The 21,967-nt window shown below is 41.1% G+C and overlaps 1 protein-coding gene across 2 annotated transcripts in view; it reads right to left on the reverse strand.

Moving 5' to 3' along the window:
- Window positions 1-703: 703 nt before the first annotated feature.
- SPECC1L (sperm antigen with calponin homology and coiled-coil domains 1 like) overlaps window positions 704-21,967 on the reverse strand; it is a 125,718-nt gene continuing 104,454 nt past the window's right edge. For both annotated transcript variants that reach the window (XM_073629239.1, XM_073629238.1), the window contains exons 14-16: window positions 3,907-4,023; window positions 3,717-3,776; window positions 704-3,617 (exon numbers count right to left, since the gene is read on the reverse strand). In XM_073629239.1, coding sequence (XP_073485340.1) covers window positions 3,528-3,617; window positions 3,717-3,776; window positions 3,907-4,023 — 267 coding nt within the window. In that variant the 3' untranslated portion in view covers window positions 704-3,527. The remainder of the gene's footprint in view (window positions 3,618-3,716; window positions 3,777-3,906; window positions 4,024-21,967) is intronic.

Consider the following 21,967-nt stretch of genomic DNA (forward strand, 5'->3'; position numbering starts at 1 on the left):
TAGAGGATGATATATTTAAAGTCTTTGCAATTTTACACTGCAAAACATTATTCTGAAATTTTTCGCCAATTTTTAGATGCAGCTTTTCACAGAACCTCTGCCGATCTTTACCTTTGGGACACTCTGATTCTCTATCTAATATGCTCTTTTTGTATCAAGTTTTTATATATAAAGTTATATACCTGTTGCCAATTAACCTAATTTGGTTCTTCCAGCTCTTCCTTGTTAGGACCACTAACCAGCTTTTTGTTGCCCTCCTCAACATTTATAAGACGTGTTGCTGCCATCAATTTCAAAATGACCTTTTTCTTAAAATTATATATTTTCTCAGTTTAAACATTTGATATGCTTTCTATTTTCTACTGTGAATAAAATATGGGTTCATAGGATTTTCAAATCATTGTATTTTGTTTATTTTCTTTTTGTACATTTTTACACAGCATCCCAACTTTTTTGGAATTGGGATTGTATTTGATCTGTGTATTTAGCTTTAGAGTTCAGCTTTAGGCATGTGCGACAATAACTTTACATTTATTTACAACTTAAAACTGCATAGATTGCCTAGATATTGACTTGTTAGAGCGTTAAAGAATGGAGTTATGTATGTACCTTGATTGCAGCTTTAGTTGTACCTTAATTAGTCATGATTTATTAATCAGTACTTTACTTTAACCAAGAAACCAGCACAAAAAAAAAAAAAAAATATGTAAAGCTTACTTTTATTTCAGAAATGCCCTTTTGCATCGCAAAGCCAATGCATGTTTAGGTATAACATATGTATTATATATATATATATTTATATAACATTATTAAAATAATAAGACTGCCATTAACACCTTGCTAGCAGACAGGCCTGCAGAGAATTGTATGTACGTTCTGTAACTGCATTGTACTGGATTGGGGATCCACTCACAGGATGTGGTTAAAGCTTTAGAGTTATCAATGCAAAGTCTGACCGCTAGAAAGGTCTGCCAGTCTGAAGGCAGTTTATTAAAATATGTAACATTTAAAGTGTACCTGCCCCATATGCAAAGAGGTGGCAGTCATTTTGTGAGGTTGGTCAGTATTAGTGGGGACATAGGCCAGTACTGGGCAACCTGTCAGATCTAAGAGGCCTCATGCCGCATTCGCTTGCTAGGAAGGCCTGCACTTAATATTCATTCTAAATTAATTTATCACTAAAGGAAGAAGGAAACCATTTTGTTATTGTCAATTAATCACTTTAGATATAAGGTGCCTTCCTTGAAGAGCAATACGACTAAAAATTAACACTTAACCTACCAGGTACCTGTGAACTAGCATGGACAGCACCACTTGTGCCAAGGATTCCCTGCAATCTATTCAATGCAGCACTGTTGCAAGATGATTTCATTCTTGGATGTGTGCGCCCAATAATTGCAAAGATACTGGGTGAAGAAATTAATATTTTTTTCAATCACAATCATTGGGCCATCATGGAAGCAGTGATAATAGTTTATCAATTTACTAGCAACTAGCAGCGTACTGGCCCAGCCCAAAGAACAGCTTACAAGTTTAGGCTGGTTTAGACACCTCCACTGTGCATGTTTGACAGGTACACCATTGAATGGAACTCCAGGCAGAGGGATTTTTTCAGTTATTGGTTTATACAAATGTACCCCTGATAAAGGTGTGTGCCTTCCCTGTCCATAGAAATACACACACTTTTTTATATGTTGGTTCACTGTACCACTGGCCACTGCGGATATGAAAGTCGTGGCTCTCACACACAGAAGCTCTAATGTCTTCCAATCTGCCCCTCCTCCCCATGGCCATTCATAGATGTCCTATATTCTGTGAACCATTCCCCTAATCAGAAGAAACTTTTGTTTACTCACCAATAATTGAAAAAAATACCTCTACGTGGAGTTTCCGATTTTATATTTAATAACAGCAGAACAATTTTATTAAAACACATGAACAGATCTTAATGCTCATTCTGAAAGGCATGTAAAGAACAAAAAACAAACAAAAAAAAACAAAAAACCCTTTTTTTGGCAAACTGTTAACCTACAGTTGTTCGGAGACATTAAGAAATATAGCAAAACAATAAATTAGCTTGACATTTTTTTTACAATATAAAATAAACTGTCTATAGTGTTGTAAGTCACTGTAAATGGTATTTAACAATGAATGCCCTATATATTTGACCTAATATCATACCTCTGAGTCTGGCAATGAGAAGTCTGGGAATAAGATTTAACCCTCAGTGCCAAGAATCAAAGAATAACATTCATAGCTGCAAGTATGTAACCACAGTGAGGAGAGGCAGGCAATGTGATACATATGTGGTATATTCTGTTGACATGAGGTGAATTTGTAAATGGATTTTAACCACCTTGATCAAAGAATCAGATACCAATTCAAAGCCAATTCTCCAATTTTGGTCCCTTTTTTCAATTCAGACACTTGTCAACTCTGACTGTCTGGTTGTGAATTCTGCACTGGCCCTTTGAAATAAGATAAATCCAGTGCAGAGTACAAATGTTTCCTATAAAAATGCAGAATCCCTATTATCTTGGCCTGTCCGCTCACTATACTGCTAATTAAACAGAAATGTTGTTTTCATTGTATGAAATCACATTTAGAAGCAATATTAGACAACTGCCATAAACAAAAAGCAGAATGTATTGATCTTAGGCCAACACATCCCAAGCGGACCATGAAAAGACTCTGCTTAAATGTCCTTGTGCAGTCTGATTTTATACAGTTAGTAAAAATGGTCTATTATGCTCAGAAAGCCAACACAACATTCTGGTAGAGTCTGTGCATTTTATAGAGAATTAGGGACAGCTTTAAAAAGGAATTGCCACCCAAACCTGACAGACATCTTGTGAAAGTTTGTCAACAAAGTCTCTTGAAGTAATATAAAATACTCAATTTGGGATTAACCTTGGCTATGGTTACTCTGCAGATTCACATGCAGCAATTTGATATCTGTCGGTTTTCTGCTATGAAGGCAAAGGACTGAAGGACACACCGACAGACACATGTAGCTCAACATTCACATGTATTAACACTTAGTGTTACAGGCACAAAGAAAAAAAAAAAGACAATCAGGATCCAGAAGGCAGCAGCTAGGATGTTGGCACACCATGTGCTTTGGTGGATATCAATTTGTGACGAGTGGTCGGAGCAGCTGTAAGGTGCACACATTGCTAAGGCACTAGGAAAACATGACCAAAAAAAACGATTTGCCCACGTCACTTCTACTGCCTTGGCACAAGCTGCAGCCTGAGTTGTAAGCTGAAATTATCTGTACAATGCCTGTGCCGTGCAAAGGGCACTGGAAAAGATGGGGATGATCCTTCACTCATGTATAAAGTTGTATATCCCAGTACAGACTGGTGTATCCGTAGAAGACGTTGGGCAGTGAAAACACTACAAAGTTCTTCATATTACAGGGCTGTTCCATTCATCACACAAGGAAGTGTATTCCTCACACAAGGAAGTGTATTCCTCAATTTTCCAGATGAAGGAGGTTATGGCACACCAGGCATGACAGATGTTCAGGTTTCAAAGTATTTGTAAATTGATGTAACATATGTCATGAGACACTGCCAATCCGGTCGCTCTGTTCGTACCATCTCATTAATGTCCTGCAATTGGTAAATATCGGCAAATTTATGATTCTGCACAAAAAACAAGTATTGTTTAAAAATGTATAAATTATACAATGAAGCTGTTACTAAGCTTACCAGGGTAGACTTGATGCCTACACTTTCAGCTGCTTGAAAGGCCAATGTGAAATTTCTCCTCTGTAAAAAAAGAAAACAAGAAAGGAAAAAATACATTAACAAATCTGTAATTTTCTGAGTGCAGAGCAATCAAAAGCATGTGCATTGCTTTGTATTAATGAAAATGTAATAACAAGCAGTTATGTGTTACCTTGTCCTGATTGCTCAGCTCCTGGTATGGAATGTGGGCAGGAAGATATGTGTGCAGTAAAGCGCAGAAAGCCAGACCATCATTCCAACTGCTACTGAAGTTTGTGATGTCGATATTCTAAAACAACGGAAAACAGTTTAAGAACACTCAGGTAATATGTAAAAGAAGACAGAAACAATCTTAAAGGATAGGTTCACCTTTTCAAAAATAAATAAATGCACACCAGTGCATTTATTTTTTAAATTTTTTATAGGAGCCTGCAAAGCACTGCGGGTGCCATGTAGGACTCCTGCAGATTTGTCAGTGTATCTGTCTGCTTGTACCTCGTATGGGCAAGCAGATACACACTAACAGGAAGAAACAATGAACTACCAGAGTGTTCAACAGCGCCATGGTAGTTCATGGAGAAACTACAAGTCGACAGCCGCTAAGGCTGTTGGTACTTGTAGTTTTCAATTCACTGAAATCTGTGAATGAATGATACGGCCGTGTTATTTCTAAACAGTGACAGCGGGTGCCCAGAGAAGATGCCCGCTCGCTGTCACTAGGAGGGGGTGGAGAGGCTGCAGCTGCTGGAACAGCATACAGGTGGAACATGTAACATGCTCCAAAAGGTGAACTTATCCTTTAAAGGTATACTCTAGTCAGATATAAAAAGGTACACAAATACAACTCTGTACCTAATAAATTATTACATAGAGCTATAGGCAAATCAAATGAATACATTCTAATTCAGTTCTTTTAACCCCTTTCCTCCTGCAATCCCAATATTATTGTTCCTCAGCCCATAGCCCGATGCTTAGGATCATCAGGAAGAACTAGCAGAGTGCAAAGTAGCAATACTTGAAACAAGATGACTTTTAAACACTTCAATACAAGGCACTTAGACACCTTCCCGCCCAGGCCAATCTTCAGCTTTCAGCGCTGTCGCAATTTGAATGACAATTGCGCGGTCATGCTACACTGTACCCAAACAAATTTTTTATCATTTTGTTCCCACAAATTGAGCTTTCTTTTGGTGGTATTTGATCATCTCTGAAACAAGTTTTTCTTTGTTTCTGTTAAAATTTTTTGTAAATAAGTAAGTTTTCTCCTTCAATGATGGGCACTGATATGGCTGCACTGATGGGCACCGATGAGGTGGCACCAATGAGGTGGCACTGATGATGGGCACTGATAGGTGGCACTGGTATGCGGCACTGATGGGCACTCATAGGTGGCAAAGATGGGCACTCATAGGTGGCATTGATTGGTACATATGGGTGGCACTGATGGGTACTTATGGGTGGCACTGATAGGTGGGCACTGATGGGCATTGACAGGTGGCACTGATAAAACATATTGGGGGCATTGCTGGGCAGATCTGGAACATAATGGTGCCAATCAGTGCCCATTTGTGGGCACTGATTGGCACAGATTGGGCACATGTGGATGGCCATGGGGTACATACCTGGCCATCCACATGTTGCCCCTTCCCTGGTGGTCCTAGTGGCAATCCCTGGTGGTCCAGTGTGGTGCTCTGAGGGGGGCTGCACTGATAAACAATCAGCGCAGACCCCCCGTCAGGAGAACCGCCGATCGGCTCTCCTCTACTCGCGTCTGTCAGACGCGAGTCAGGAAAAGACGATCAACGGCTCTTCCCATTGACAGCGTGATCAGCCGTGATTGGACACGGCTGATCACGTGGTAAAGAGCCTCCGCCGGAGGCTCTTTACCAAGATCGGTGGAGCGGTGTGTCAGGCTGACACACCGCTCCACCGATCGCCGCGATGCGCGCCCCCGGGGGCGCGCGGCGGCATGTTATCCTGCTGGACGTCATATGACGCCCAGTCAGGATAATGGAACCACTTCCCAGATGTCAATCCGCTATAGGGCGGGCGGGAAGTGGTTAAACACTATGGGGCTGATGTCCTAAAGGCAAATAAGCTGGTAACTTTAAAAGAAAACTTTCCCCAGAGCTTAGTGAAAGATGGGTAAAGCTGAACTCAGCTGGTCCAAATAAACTATGTCCCTCACTAACATGTGAGGCCGCTGGATGTGCTGTATAAACTGGCTCTAGCTGAGGTTACATACAGCATACCGCACTGTTCCGGGTTCGAGCTGAGACTTCCCGTCTCATAATCGGAACACAAGAGTCTATGTGATCGGCGCTCAGCCATTCAGAGAAAGCAATGTATTCTAGCAATGAATACAAAGCTTCCTCTGATTGACTGAGTCAGTGGTTGTGACATCATTAGCCCACCTCTCAGCCAAACAGAGGAAGCTTTGTATTCATTGCTATAATACATCGCTTTCTCTGAATGGCTGAACGCCGACCAGACTCTATCGTGTTCCAGGTCTGAGACAGAAGTCTCGACTCGAACCTGGAACACAGCGCAGTATGCTGTATGTAACCTCAGCTACACACAGTTTTTACCAAACATCCAGCAGCCTCACGTTAGTGAGGGACATAGTTTGGCTGGGCCAAGCTGGCCCAAACAAACTATGTAAAATGTGCCAAAAGCTGGAGTTCAGCTTTAGGTTTTGCTGACTTCCATTCCCATATGTGATTTGGTATTCTTTGCAAAGTGAATTTTCACCACAATCACTAGGCTAAAAAAAAAGAGAATGGAGGGAGGCACTCGGGCACCTGTGGCATAGTAAAGGGGAATTGCCTGACTCTCAATGGACTTCAGTAGATGCAACTGAGTGAAGGCAGATGTCAAATTCAACTCTGTGTCTGATTATTCTTTTACGAATCAACAGATCCTTTCATGTATGGGCAGAAAGAGTGTATACATTTCCTCTGCATGGGTTGTGTGACATTTAAATAAACCTAAACTTACACTGGTTTCACCCCTTTGCAGTGCAATATTGTATGTTACATTGTATGTCAAATAACATGTATTGTGTTGAGGGAGTCCATTAATTTTGAACGAGCTGCCATTTCACCTCAAACTGCACATGACCCTTTTTTTTAAGCAATGCAGCACACCTCTGAGAACAGTAGTATAGCAATACGCTTCACAGTATGCTGCAATGCAGGTGCATTTCTTTATTGTTTAGGGCTGCCATTTAAAATGAATGGCACCGCAACGCACTAACGCAGCATAATGCACTTTGATGCATAACCGTATCCCAGCATGCACTGGGAAATAATAGAGAACTAGGACAGAACAGCTCCATTCACTATCTGGTTATACAAAGCAGCTGTGTGGTAACACCATTTGCTTCCATGTGCAGGCAAAAACATCAAGCCAGCCAAAATTACTGGCAGTGAGTATTACTGCTAATAGCAAAAGCTTTTTGTGTCAACAAAGTTGAGCTGGACCAAGTGGCCAAGTGTCAATGAGATCAAAGTATACAAAAATCCATGTTGCAGAGAATTTACAAAAATGTCTGCTATCACACCACAACCTAAACACACCTAACAGCAGTTAAGTTTCTCTACATCACTTCCCCTTTAAGCACTTCCCATTAGAAAAGCAACACTTCCATAGGCATTTATAAAGCTTGAAGCGTTTTCAACGTTTCATAAACACAATGAAAACACATCATAAACACAAATGCTACGGGGGGTTAATGAGCATTGCTTCGTTCTTCATAATCAATACACATGTGAACAAACCCTAGGGCCCCTTTCACACGGGTGGACGAGTGTGCAGCCACACTCCCCTCCCCTTCCCAAATCATACGAGGTCACATGCCCTCAATTTTCGTCAAATCGCCAAAGTCACCATGTTGGTGATTTCGGGCTTATTGGAATCTGAAAGTCCCCTTTAACAAGCCACCCTTCCAAGTGAATAACTACTCATTCCCAAAAAATGACTAGTGTAAATAAACACACGACACAGTTTTTGACAAGTCCTCTATTAACCACTTCAGCCCCGGAAGAATTTACCGCCTTCCTGATCAGGCCATTTTTTGCGATACGGCGCTTGCGTCGCTTTAACTGACAATTGCGCGGTCGTGCAACGTTGTATCCAAACAAAGTTTACATCCTTTTTTTCCCCACAAATAGAGCTTTCTTTTGGTGGTATTTGATCACCTTTGTGGTTATTTTTTGCGCTATAAACAAAAGAAGAGCGACAATTTTGAAAAAAACACAATGTTTTACTTTTTGCTATAATAAATATCCCCATTTTAAAAAAGAAAAAAAAAAGAAATTTTTTCCTCAGTTTAGGCTGATATGTATTCTTCTACATATCTTTGTTAAAAAAAAAAATAAATCGCAATAAGCGTATATTGATTGGTTTGCGCAAAAGTTATAGCGTTTACAAAATAGGGGATAGATTTATAGCATTTTTATTATTATTATTTTTTTTTTTACTAGTAATGGCGGCGATCAGCGATTTTTATCGGGACAGCGATATTGCGGCGGACAAATCGGACACATTTTTTGGGACCAGTGACATTTATACAGCGATCAATGCTATAAAAATGCACAGATTACTGTATAAATGTCACTGGCAGGGAAGGGGTTGACACTAGGGGGCGATCAAGGGGTTAACTAGGTGTATTCTAACTGTGGGGGGGGGGGGGGATGGGACTGACTAGGGGAGGAGAGAGATCTTAGTTCCTACTTAGTAAGAACACACAATCTCTCTTCTCTCCCCTGAGAGATCCGGGATTTGTGTTTACACACACAGATCCCGGTTCTCACTCTGTCACGAGCGATCGCGGATGCCCGGCGGTCATCGTGCCTGCCGAGCACTCGCATTGGCTCCGGTTGGTTGGGAGCTGGTTACAGAAAAAATAAAAGAAAAAATCCATTGCCTGAACATGACTGCTCCCCCCACTTGCCAGGGCCATTCGGTGGCATCATCGAATGACCCTGTTTCCTTATAATGCCATATGTGGACATATAAGGGGGTGGGGTCATCTAGTGCCCTGCCAACCTCTCCCACAAGCTCTTGCTAGGGATACTTCTTTTGAAAACGAATAATGGCATTAAAGGATTTAGAAGCTTGAAAATGTCTTTAATATATTTCTAATCTAAGCAAGAAAAAGTCAGGAAATAAAATGATTTTAACAGAATAAGGGAGGGATCATTAGATAGGCTATTTGCTGCCTCAAGTTCAGCATTATCCTGCCAGGCTCTGGATGCCGATTGTGACTTTTCTCACGAATAGCTGTGATCAGTAGCAGACAATAAAAAAAATCTGAGCACACACAACACACAATGTGGTAATACACATTTTGTGTGTTGATGAAGTGTGGTGCACCAACACAATAAAGGCCTGTTCATACCAGTAGGTGTGCATTAACGCACATTTGCTTGGTGCCTTTTTTCCACATGCCCTGCAGTGCATTGTTAAAAATATTGCAGTGCGTTTCTTTTTATATATATTTATTTACTCTTTGCATAGCAGGATGTTGCAACAATGCACTGCTGTGTGTTGTAATGTACAAGATGTATGCCTGGATTGTTTTATGGCAATGCACACCAACTCAGCATACACACAGCACTGCACCATCAGGCATTACCTCAAGAAGGCATTGGTGTGAAGCCAAGCTGCAGATTTTTAGAGTAAAACGTTTATTTGCTTACTTTTGAATTTCACCATTTTGCAAAAAAACCCCACAAATTTAAAAACATATAGATATTTATTATTTATCTTTTAGATTTGTACAAAATTTGTAAGGTATGTTGTGTTTTTGATAAACATTTGCGCACAACTATAGAGGGGTGTACAAAATCAGCAGCACCATCTTTTTACTCTAAAGCCGCGTACACACAGGCGGACTTTTCGACCAGACTGGTCCGACGGAACGAATTCGTCGGACAATCTGACCATGTGTGGGCTTCATCGGACCTTCAGCTGACTTTTTCTGTCGAAAATCAGACGCACTTTAGATTTGGAACATGTTTCAAATCTTTTCAACGAACTCGAGTCCGGTCGAAAAATCCGTTCGTCTGTATGCTAATCCGACGGACAAAAAAGGACGCAAGGGCGGCTACTGGCTATGAACTTCCTTATTCTAGTCCCTTCGTACGTCATCACGTTCAAACCAACGGACTTTCGAACGGACTTTAGTCCGTTCGTGTGTGGGCAAGTCCGGTCGTTCGAAAGTCCGTCGTAACCCCGTTGAAAAGACCGTCGGACCTTTGATGCTGAAAAGTCCGCTCGTGTGTACGCAGCATAAGGTTCCTATGCTCTCAGATACTGTATGGCTTGGGGGTATTCTACAAACTGTCAAAGCTGTTGTAAAAAATTATGATTAAAAGAAAAAAAAAAGGAAAATAGCAACAATGGTCTGTCCACCCAAGGTTAAAAGTGGAGAACAGAGACTGGCAGTGAAAGTGTTAGGGTAAAATATTTCGGTGCATAGTAGTCTTTTTTTTTTTCATATAACTTTCACAATTTTATAAATTTGCTTTTGCATATTTTTGTTATTGTTTTAACTATAGAAAGCCTCTAGAGGGAGCTCTTAGTAGCTTAGTGCAATTACATTGTCCAATCTGTAGGCTGGGTTCACACTGGTAGGACATACGCTCCGACTTTGGGAGCACATGTCACATGACATGTGTAAATCAATTGTTCCCTATGAGAGCCGTCTTAACTGGTCCGACACAAGTGAGTCCGATTTTGAAAAAGGTTCCTGCACTACTTAAGTTCTGACTTTGGTCCTACTTCAGCCCATTGAATATCATTGAAGTCGGATCAAAGTAGGATCCTTGTCCTAACCGTCCGACTTGTGACATCTGACATGGTGATTACAGCAGCAGTAAAGTGAATTTATGTCGCTCTGGGATTGTTTTGATTGGTCAAAGTTAAAGTGGTACCTCTATCTCAAAGTCGGAGCAAAATCTTATCTTGTTCATGCAAGTTGGATGGAAGTAGGACCGATGTAGGACAGATGTAGCACAGATGTAGAAGGGCAAAGTAGGATGACAGTCCTACAACATCCGTGGGGTACCAATGTGAACCCAGCCTAAGGAACTGTTGAGACGTGATATAAGGCAAATGAGGTGTACATCTTTGCACTGAAGAGAAAGACCAAGCCCAGATCCACTCACCAGACACCTGAGATTTTGGCGAAGAGACTGCAGTAGTAAATGTTGGCTTGCATTGTTGTGAATGACCATGGTACAGATAAGCACATTCACAAAAACACAAGCCCACAAACAACCTCTAGTCGCTGTCAAGCAACTGAGCCAAAAACCACCCACTTGCCATTCTGGGGAGAGGCTAAAGTAGTAACTGGCATACATTGTTGAGGGCTTGTGTTTTTGTAAATGACAATGCTCCTCTCCAGCATGGTCATTCAGAACAACACAAGCTTACAGTTAGTATTGCAATTTCTCTCCTTTGAATTGCTGGTGACTGGGCCTGGGTGTAGACTTCTATAATTAAAAGGAAGCCTTTCAGCCTTATTTATTTCGATACATAGGTGTCTTTTCTTTATAAGAAAGATGGCAAAGGAGTCACACACTGCAAGATTAAAAGCTGAATAACAATGGCTGCAACTCTCCCTATGGGAATGCCCATAAACTGGGCTTGAGACTGGGGTGGATCTACAGCCAGCACAGACTAAAATAAAAATGTAATTTTTAATCAGAACTACCGTATGGATCTGAACAATTTTCAACTTATGGTCATAATTCTTCTTTAAAGTATTTATTCCTCCTACAATTACCGGTGTAACTTTTTTACCCTCCCCACGTGTAGGCCTGCTGGGTCTTGTTGAGGAACTTGCCCACACAGTGGCTGAGTGAACGTTGTTGGGGCTTCTTCTTTTCTATGCCAGAAAGACCATAACTACAGCCTGGAAAAAAAAAAGCCCCACCAACTGTAGCGCATTGGCAACAACTAGTAAACACTGCCTTACAATTATAAAGAGACACGTACTACAACAGAGGATGTCCTAAGAAATTCGACAAAGTATGATCAAATTGGATAAAAGACAACCCTACGGCTTTGATGCCTGATACTCCTAGATTATAGTAATAATTTCTCTTGTGCTTTGCCCTTCTGAGGTGTACATGGGGAGGTTATGACTCATTGGGGTGTATGACCTGATCAGCGATGTACGCCTGCGCGGTCCATCTTGGTTGGTTGTGAGCCGCACACATATAGGATAGTGTTCCATATACACTCTTTGTATTCTGTTTTTGTTTTATTTTTGATTGTTGTTACACTTGGCTTTTTGTAAATCAGTGAGGCACTCGAGCACACAAAGCGCAGCAGAATAATAAAAAAAAAAAGATATTTGTTGCTCTAGTCTATATCATTATGCCTGCTGATAGGAGTAGATTGAACAGGGTACTTCTCTATGATGCAAGTCCCTAAGGTTATCTATGTGTGCTAACACAAAGCAAAGCAGTCTCCTTAAAATGAGCAGGAAGTTCCCTCCTACTGCCATGCATCTTCTCTTCCCCCACCCGTCCCTGGGTCAAATTCATTTCTGGGAAGATTCTAAAATAATAGCAATAATAATAAAGAATTTACTTCCTGCCTCTCATACAGCTGTACGTGCGGAGACGCGCACACACTGATACACACACAGTAGCCATAGCCTGCCTGCTTGGCTGTAGAGTCCCAGCCCAACATTTCAGTAACCAACACTTAACTGAAGAGACAAGCAGAGGGTATGACCTTAAAAAGCAGACAAAGGAGCCTACAGACACTATTTATTGGCCACAGAATGGAATCTCTAGAGAATAAAGATTTGTTAACCCATAACTGCATTTTTATTAGGTTTTAAAATGACAAAATAGAAATGATATCAAGCAGCAGTGGAAAGAAAATAATGACAGAAAGTAACACAGATACACCCTATAGTGTGGTATGATTTTCATTTAAACTATTCATATAACTGCTCTGTAAAGTGGAACTGCTATACTAACTTAAAGTGTAAATTCACCTTTACAGAAAAATCAGTAAGGCGAACTTACACAGTACCCAGTAAATTCTGGTCTAAATTGCTACACTTACATCTACAGGCTTACTAGCTTGGAAATAATCTTCCGGGTAAGGCCTCATTCACATGAGGCGGACTCCGCTTCCACAGAGTCCGCCGGCTCAGCGGGAGATCTCTCCGTTGATCTCCACTGAGTCGGCGGATGACAGGTCCTTCTCTGCTCACTGAGTGGGGAGGGGCTTGTCAGGCGCCGCTGCTGCCTATGGAGGGATCGGATGAAAACAGACAGCATGTCCGTTTTCATCAGAACTCACCGGATCCGATAGAAACGGATCCGGACGAAGGCCATCACTCTGCTTATTGCGGATCGGACGTCAGCGGACATGTCTCCGCTGACATCCGTCACTCCATAGGCTAACATGGAGCGCCCGTTCAGGTCCGCCGTCCAAACCGATCATGTGAAAGGGGCCTAAGATGGGGTCCCCTGTTCCAGATTTATTGCCAGTGCGTGGAGTGAACCCTCTGCTGTTGTAAGGTCCCATGTACTGCACTGATGTTTATGCATTATTTGCGAAATAGACCTGGACATACATAGGAGTCTGTCCATTGCTGATGTAGATATAGACCTCTACCCTCTTGCCTCCATCTTAATTGTGATTGATGGCTTGTTTGGTTCTATGAAGCACAATTTGTACTGAAACCTTTTATAAAACTCAAAATAAAAAATTTGGGAAAAAACCCCCCCCTAAATTCCATGATATATATACTTTAAGTGCCTCCTGTCCCACATCGCATGCTCGTGCATGCTCTCAAGAGTGTGCAGCAGCTGGGATCTGTGACCCGCAGGGTCCACCGAACACAGCTGATCACCGATCGCTGTACCAGGTGGCTGTGAGCGGCCCTGGTACCATGTGATCACTGTGACCAATCACAGTGAGCACATGAACAGTAGTAAACAATGATGTCATTGTTTACTATTGTGTAAGCTCTGTGATGTGTACCAGACCCAATCACAGCGGCCACGTACCATGTAATAGCGGTGACCAATCACAGCATCCCAGTAGCACACATGGGGGTTAATTTACTAAAGGCAAGCTCACTGTGCACTGCAAGTGCACTTGGAAGTGCAGTCACTGTAGATCTAAGGGGGACATGCAAGGAAAATAAAAAAACAGCATTTTTGCTTGCACATGATTGGATGATAGAAATCAGCAGATCTTTCCCTCAGATCTACAGTGACTGCACTTCCAAGTGCACAGTGGATTTTCCTTTAGTAAGTCAACCTCATGGTCTCATGAATGAAACCTTTACACAGGCTTTTACTAATTGCTCATGACTGTAACAAGCAATCACAATCAAAAAGATAAATCATTAAATCCTGACCCCCCCCCCTCCTCCTCCCAGAGTAGTACAGTCTGTCTTTCTATAAATATATATACATGCACACTACTGTGCAACATAGAAATTGGGGTGCAGAAAAATGGCAGCAGGTGCTCTGGACTGATAAATCAAAATTTGAAATATCTGGCTCTAGCAGGAGGCAGTTTGTTCACTGAAGGGCTAGAAAACAGTACAATAATGAGTGTTTGCAGGCAACAGTGAAGCATGGTGGAGATTCCTTGCAAGTTTGGGGTGCATTTCTGTAAATAGGGTTGGAGATTTATTCAGGATCAATGGTGTCCTCAATGCTAAGAAATACAGGCAGATACTTATCCATCGTGGAGGTGTGTTATTTCCCCCAACTGTATTCTGCAGCAGGAAAACGCCCCCAAACATACAGCCATTATGTTTAAGAACTATCTTCAGTGTGAAGAAGAGCAAGGAGCTGATGATTTGGCCTCCACAGAGCCCTGATCCTAACATCTTTGAGTCGGTCTTGGATTACATGAAGAGGCAGAAGGATTTGAGGCAGCCCACATCCACAGAAAATCTGTGGTTAGATCTCCAAGATGTTTGGAACAACCTACCTGCCAAGTTCCTTCAAAAACATGTGCAAGTGTACCTGAAAGAAATTATGCTGTTTTGAAGGCAAAGGGTGTAAATGCCAAACATTAATTTGATTTGGATTTCTCTTCTGTTCATTTACTTTCCATTTTGTTAACTGATAAAGAAACTATTAACACTTCACAGCATTTTTTCACACTGGGCCTAAAACTTTTGCACAGTAATAATATATATATATATATATATATATATATATATATATATATATATACATATACACACACATATATACACACACACAGTGTGGACGGAAAGTATTCAGACCCCTTTAAATTTTTCACTCTTTGTTATATTGCAGCCATTTGCTAAAATCATTTAAGTTCATTTTTTTTCCTCATTAATGTACACACAGCAGCCCATATTGACAGAAAAACACAGAATTGTTGACATTTTTGCAGATTTATTAAAAAAGAAAAACTGAAATATCACATGGTCCTAAGTATTCAAACCCTTTGCTGTGACACTCATATATTGAACTCAGGTGCTGTCAATTTCTTTGGATCATCCTTGAGATGGTTCTACACCTTCATTTGAGTCCAGCTGTGTTTGATTATACTAATTGGACTTGATTAGGAAAGCCACACACTTGTCTATATAAGACCTTACAGCTCACAGTGCATGTCCGAGCAAATGAGAATCATGAGGTCAAATGGAACTGCCTGGAGAGCTCAGAGACATAATTGTGACAAGGCACAGATCTGGCCAAGGTTACAAAAAAATTTCTGCTGCACTTAAGGTTCCTAAGAGCACAGTGGCCTCCATAATCCTTAAATGGAGGAGGTTTGGGACGACTAGAACCCTTCCTAGAGCTGGCCGTCCGGCCAAACTGAACTATCGGGGGAGAAGAGCCTTGGCGAGAGAGGTAAAGAAGAACCCAAAGATCACTGTGGCTGAACTCCAAAGATGCAGTCGGGAGATGGGAAGAAGTTGTAGAAAGTCAACCATCACTGCAGCCCTCCACCAGTCGGGGCCTTATGGCAAAGTGGCCTGACGGAGGCCTGGACACATTAAAGCCCTCATGGAGTTTGCTAAAAAAACACCTGAAGGACTCCAAAATGGTGAGAAATAAAATTATTTGGTCTGATGAGACCAAGACAGAACTTTTTGGCCTTAATTCTAAGCGGTATGTGTGGAGAAAGCCAGGCACTGCTCATCACCTGTCCAATACAGTCCCAACAGTGAAGCATGGTGGTGGCAGCATCATGCTGTGGGGGTGTTTTTCAGCTGCAGGGGGACGACTGGTTGCAATCGAGGGAAAGATTAATGCGGCCAAGTACAGGGATATCTTGGATGAAAACCTTCTCCAGAGTGCTCAGGACCTCAGACTGGGCCGAAGGTTTACCTTCCAACAAGACAATGACCCTAAGCACACAGCTAAAATAATGAAGGAGTGGCTTCACAACAACTCCATGACTGTTATTGAATGGCCCAGCCAGAGCCCTGACTTAAACCCAATTGAGCATCTCTGGAGAGACTTAAAAATGGCTGTCCACCAACGTTTACCATCCAACCTGACAGAACTGGAGAGGATCTGCAAGGAGGAATGGCAGAGGATGCCCAAATCCAGGTGTGAAAAACTTGTTGCATCTTTCCCAAAAAGACTCATGGCTGTATTCGATCAAAACGGTGCTTCTACTAAATACTGAGCAAAGGGTTTGAATACTTAGGATCATGTGATCAGTTTTTCTTTTTTAATAAATCTGCAAAAATGTCAACAATTCTGAGTTTTTCTGTCAATATGGGGTGCTGTGTGTACATTAATGAGGGAAAAAAATGAACTTAAATGATTTTAGCAAATGGCTGCAATATAACAAAGAGTGAAAAATTTAAGGGGGTCTGAATACTTTCCATCCCCACTGTGTGTATGTATGTATATATATATATATATATATATATATATATATATACACACACATACACATATATATATATACACACATACACATACCCACACACACAGTGGGTATAGAAGAGAATTGCCCCCTTTAAAAGAATCATATGTTGTTGCTTTGCAGCTTGAAATGAAGACAGACACCATTTTTGTTTTATCCAAACGTATTTACTTAGTGCAACTTATAACATCCAAGTAAAAGATATATAAAACAATGTCAGGAAAAAAACAAAACACAGAATTACTGAGTTGCAAAAGGGATCACCTCCCTCCTAAAAACTACCTGTAAACTCAATCAGGTGTAGCTAAACACCCTTTCAATGGCACAAAAAGCCATTTGACTTTCAACTGTGATCAGTTGTGGTCATTTTGATTAGCTCAGCATGAAAAGAGCTTTCCTGGAGCTTTTCAGTATCTGATAGTGCAGCTGAAGCAAACAGACATCTATGGGTGGCAAGGCACTGTCAAAAGATCTCTGGGATAAAGTTGTGGACAGGCACAAGTCAGGAGATGGATACAAATACATTTTAAAGACTAAGGGTCGAATTTTGAAATAATTTTCTTTCGAAAATCTTATCTAAAATTTTTGTTTGAATTTCACACCATTAAAGGGCTGCAGCAATAGGCAATTTTCGTGTGGCCATCGAATTTGAGTAATCGGACATGTTGGAAATTTTTTGAAAAACTAATGATTTTCTAACCAATGATGGGAGAATCGTGCGAGAAATTTAATCAAAAAAAGAAATGTGCATGTACAAGAAAAGAAAATTCCTGAATAGAAAAGAAGATACCCATCCACGAAAATTATTTTCTGTAGCAACAGGAGGTGAAATTGAAGGCTTGGTTGGTTGAATTTTGAAATCAATGGTGGCACCATCGGATCACAAAATGCACAAAAGTTCTGATTTTCAAAAAAAAAAAATTATTTCAAAATTCGACCATGTATGAATCAATGCCTAGAAGCACAGTGAAGTCTAATTTTAAGAAGTGGAAGGTATTTGGTACAACAGAGACCCTCCCTGGATCAGGACGTCGCTCCAAACTGCATGAAAGAGCCAGGAAGAAACTGGGGAGAAAGGCTACAAGAGGCCTACAGCATATCTGAAGCAGTGGCAGGAATTTATTACAAAGAGTGATCACTGTGTGCATGTGACAATATCACAAATGCTTTGCAAATGTGGCTTGCATGGGAGCTTTGCCAAAATGCACCTTGAAAATTCTGAGGCCACCTGGAAAAAGGCGTTATAGTCAGATGAGACTAAAATGTAATTATTTGGCCTCAACACCAAACGATACGTCTGGCGGAAATTCAAAACAGCTTACCATCAAAACGACACCATTCCTACAGTAAAGCATGAAGGTTATGGGGGTATTTTTTTTTTCAGCAGGGATTGGAGCACTTATCAGGATAGAAGGAGAAATGGATGGGGCAAAATACCATCAAAGTCTCGAGGAAAATCTACTGCCTCTGCCAGAAAGTTGTCAATGGGAAGGTGGTTTACCTTTTAACATGACAATGACTCAAAGCACACAGCAAAAATGACCACACAGTGGTCGAAGGAGAAAACCAACTCAGTGATTCTGTTTTAGAATTTTTTTTAATTTTTTGCTGATATGTTGGTGTTGTATCCTTTACTTGGATGTTATAAGTTGCACCGAGTAAATACAGCTGGATAAAACAAAAACTGTGTGTCTTCATTTCAGGCTGCAAAGCAACAAAATGATAATTAAAAAAAAGGGGGAGGGGGTAATTATTTTCTATACCCACTGTATTTTAAAACAAAAAAAGTGACCCTAATCAACGCCGTACCAATCAGTATCCCTGATATTGTCTTTAATCACCGCCACATCAATTACAGTGTCCTTAATCACCACCACACCAGTTACAGTGTCCCTGATCATCACCACACTAGTCATTATTGCCCCTAATCACTGCCACACCAATTACAGTGTCCCCGATCATTATTATAGTGTAATTTATGCCCCTAATCAACGCCGTACAAATCAGTGTGTCCCTGATCACTGCCACACCAGTCATATTGTCTCTAATCATGCCACATCGGTTACAGTGTTCCTGGTCACCACCACACCAGTTATTATTGTCCGTAATCACCGCCACACCATTCCCATTGCCCCTGATTACTGTCACAACAGTCATTGTCCTCTAATCACCGCCATACCAATTACAGTGGCCCTGATCATAATTATAGTGTAATTTATGCCCCTAGATAGCCTGAAGGTGCTCCTTGGACTTTGGGCCTCTCTTTGTGGCTAGGCTGTATAAAAGGCTCACACATGTGGTATTGACATACATAGGAGTAGCAGAATGTGTTTTGGGGTATATTTCTAAGTATGCCTGTGCTGTGTGTTAGAAATATCTTAATTGACAACTTTGTGTAAAAAAAAAAAGAATACATTTGCATTTTCCTCCATGCATTTTACAAAAACTTGTGGTAAGAAATGATGATTATGTCTTTCCGAAGATACCTTGGAGTGTCTGCTTTCTAAAATGGGGTCACTGTAAGTGTTTCTACTCTCCGGGTGCTCCAGGGCTCCCAAAATGTGATAGGTAGTGCAGAAATTAAATGTGTAAGTTTATCTGCCTACAACACCTTATGGTGCTTCTTGGAAATTGAGCCCATACATGTGGCTAGGCTATGAAAAAGTCTTCCCATACTTGGGAGGCACAGCTGAATATGTTTGGGGTGTAATTCTAAGTATGTCTATGCTGTGTGTGAGAAAAAACATAAAAATAGCAAAAAAAAAAAATGTATTAAATTTCTTCCTTTTCCAAAAATTTGGGACAAAAATTATATAACCTCAAAAAACTTACCATGCACTCACTGGGAGGTTGCCCAAAAAACAGTAACACAATGGTATCCTACTTCCCATCAGTTAGCACAGTTTTCCTTCACCTATTCCTCCCTCTGCTGGCAGGGCTGAGGCCACACGGGAAACATACTGCATATCTTTTGGTCCTGTAAAAATCTGTGCAGCTTCTGGCAAAAGATTTTCCAAATCCTTTCACATGTCTTGGGCATTCTAACGCCCTCCCCAAATCCTGCATTAGCAATATTAAACATAGGGATAGAGGCTTTTCCACCCTCTTATCGCATAACAGTAGCCAATATACTGCTTACTGCAAAACTCATTATCACGGGACATTGCAAAAAGGTGATGGCATCTAATCCGTCCAAAGTTGTAGCTTTGACTCAACTATGTTACTCAAAAAATGATCGCACTCGGCTCAGACTCCCTCCCAGCATCTGAGAAATCTTGGAAACCGTGAGTTCTTATAACTGCTAACTAATGCTAACTAAGCTGTTGATATTATCTACTTGGATATTCATTACTCTGGATGTGTGGAAGGAATTGCACTTTGACTCATTGTCATGTACCAATTTTTGTTTTTTGTCCTTTTTTACTATCACCTTTATTCCACATGCTACATCATTACTTCCTACGTGGCAGCTGCGTCCGCTGTTCTGTCCACCGTATTGTTACTGTTCTTTAAAACCAATAAAAAATAAGTGAAACAGAAAACTCATCATGTCTCTTACTAAATACATTAGATTGCCTACTTTCCAAAAAGGGGTCGCTTGGGGGTGGGGGGAGATATCTTTACTGTTCTGGAATATTAGGGGCTCCAGATATGAGATAGGCAGTCAGAACATCAGAACTAATTGATTTTCCAAAAGTATACATACATACACATATATATATATATATATATATATATATATATATATTATATACACACACACATACATATACACACAAACATACAGTATCTCACAAAAGTGAAAAAGTGAGTACACCCCTCAAATTTTTGTAAATATTTTATTATATCTTTTCATGTGACAACACTGAAGAAATTACTTTGCTACAATGTAAAGCAGTGAAAGTACAGTTTGTATAACAGTGTAAATTTGCTGTCTTCTCAAAATAACTCAACACACAGCCATTAATGTCAAAACCACTGGCAACAAGTGAGTACACCACTAAGTGAAAATGTCCAAATTGGGCCCAATTAGCCATTTTCCCTCCCCGGTGTCATGTGACTCAGTGTTAGTAGTGTTACAAGGTCTCAGGTGTAAATAGGGAACAGGTGTGTTAAATTTGGTGTTATCGCTCTCACTCTCTCATACTGGTCACTGGAAGTTCAACATGGCACCTCATGGCAAATAACTCTGAGGATCTGAAAAAAAGAATTGTTGCTCTACATAAAGATGGCCTAGGCTATAATAAGAATGCCAAGACCCTGAAATTGAGCTGCAGCACGGTGGCCAAGACCATACAGCAGTTTACCAAGACAGGTTCCACTCAAAACAGGCCTCACCATGGTCAACCAAAGAAGTTGAGTGCACGTGCTCAGCATCATATCCAGAGGTTGTCTTTGGGAAATAGACATATGAGTGCTGCCAGCATTGCTGCAGAGGTTGAAGGGGTGGGGGTCAGCCTGTCAGTGCTCAGACCATACGCCGCACACCATCAAATTGGTCTGCATGGCTGTCGTCCCAGAAGGAAGCCTCTTCTAAAGATGATGCACAAGGAAGCCTGCAAACAGTTTGCTGAAGACAAGCAGACTAAGGACATGGATTACTGGAACCATGTCCTGTGGTCTGATGCGACCAAGATAAACTTATTTGGTTTAGGTGGTGTCAATCGTGTGTGGTGGGAACCAGATGAGGAGTACAAAGACAAATGTGTCTTGCCTACAGTCAAGAAAGGTGGTGGGAGTGTCATGGTCTGGGGCTGCATGAGTGCTGCCGGCACTGGGGAGCTACAGTTCATTAAGGGAACCATGAATGCCAACATGTACTGTGACATACTGAAGCCAAGTATGATCCCCTCCGTTCAAAAACTGGGTCGCAGGGCAGTATTCCAACATGATAACGACCCCAAACACACCTCCAAGATGACCACTGCCTTGCTAAAGAAGCTGAGGATAAAGGTGATGGACTGGCCAAGCATCTCTCTAGACCTAAACCCTCTTGAGCATCTCAAACGGAAGGCGTAGGAGTGCAAGGTCTCCAACATCCACCAGCTCCGTGATGTCGTCATGGAGGAGTGGAAGAGGACTCCAGTGGCAACCTGTGAAACTCTGGTGATCTCCATGCCCAAGAGGGTTAAGGCAGTGCTGGAAAATAATAGTGGCCACACAATATTGATACTTTGGGCCCAATTTGGACATTTAAACTTAGGGGTGTACTCACTTTTGTTGCCAGCGGTTTAGACATTAAGGCTGTGTGTTGAGTTATTTTGAGGAAACAGCAAATTTACACTGTTATACAAGCTGTACACTCACTACTTTACATTGTA

The sequence above is a fragment of the Aquarana catesbeiana genome, linkage group LG01 (genome assembly GCF_042186555.1).
Source record: "Aquarana catesbeiana isolate 2022-GZ linkage group LG01, ASM4218655v1, whole genome shotgun sequence".
NCBI classification, from domain to species: domain Eukaryota; kingdom Metazoa; phylum Chordata; class Amphibia; order Anura; family Ranidae; genus Aquarana; species Aquarana catesbeiana.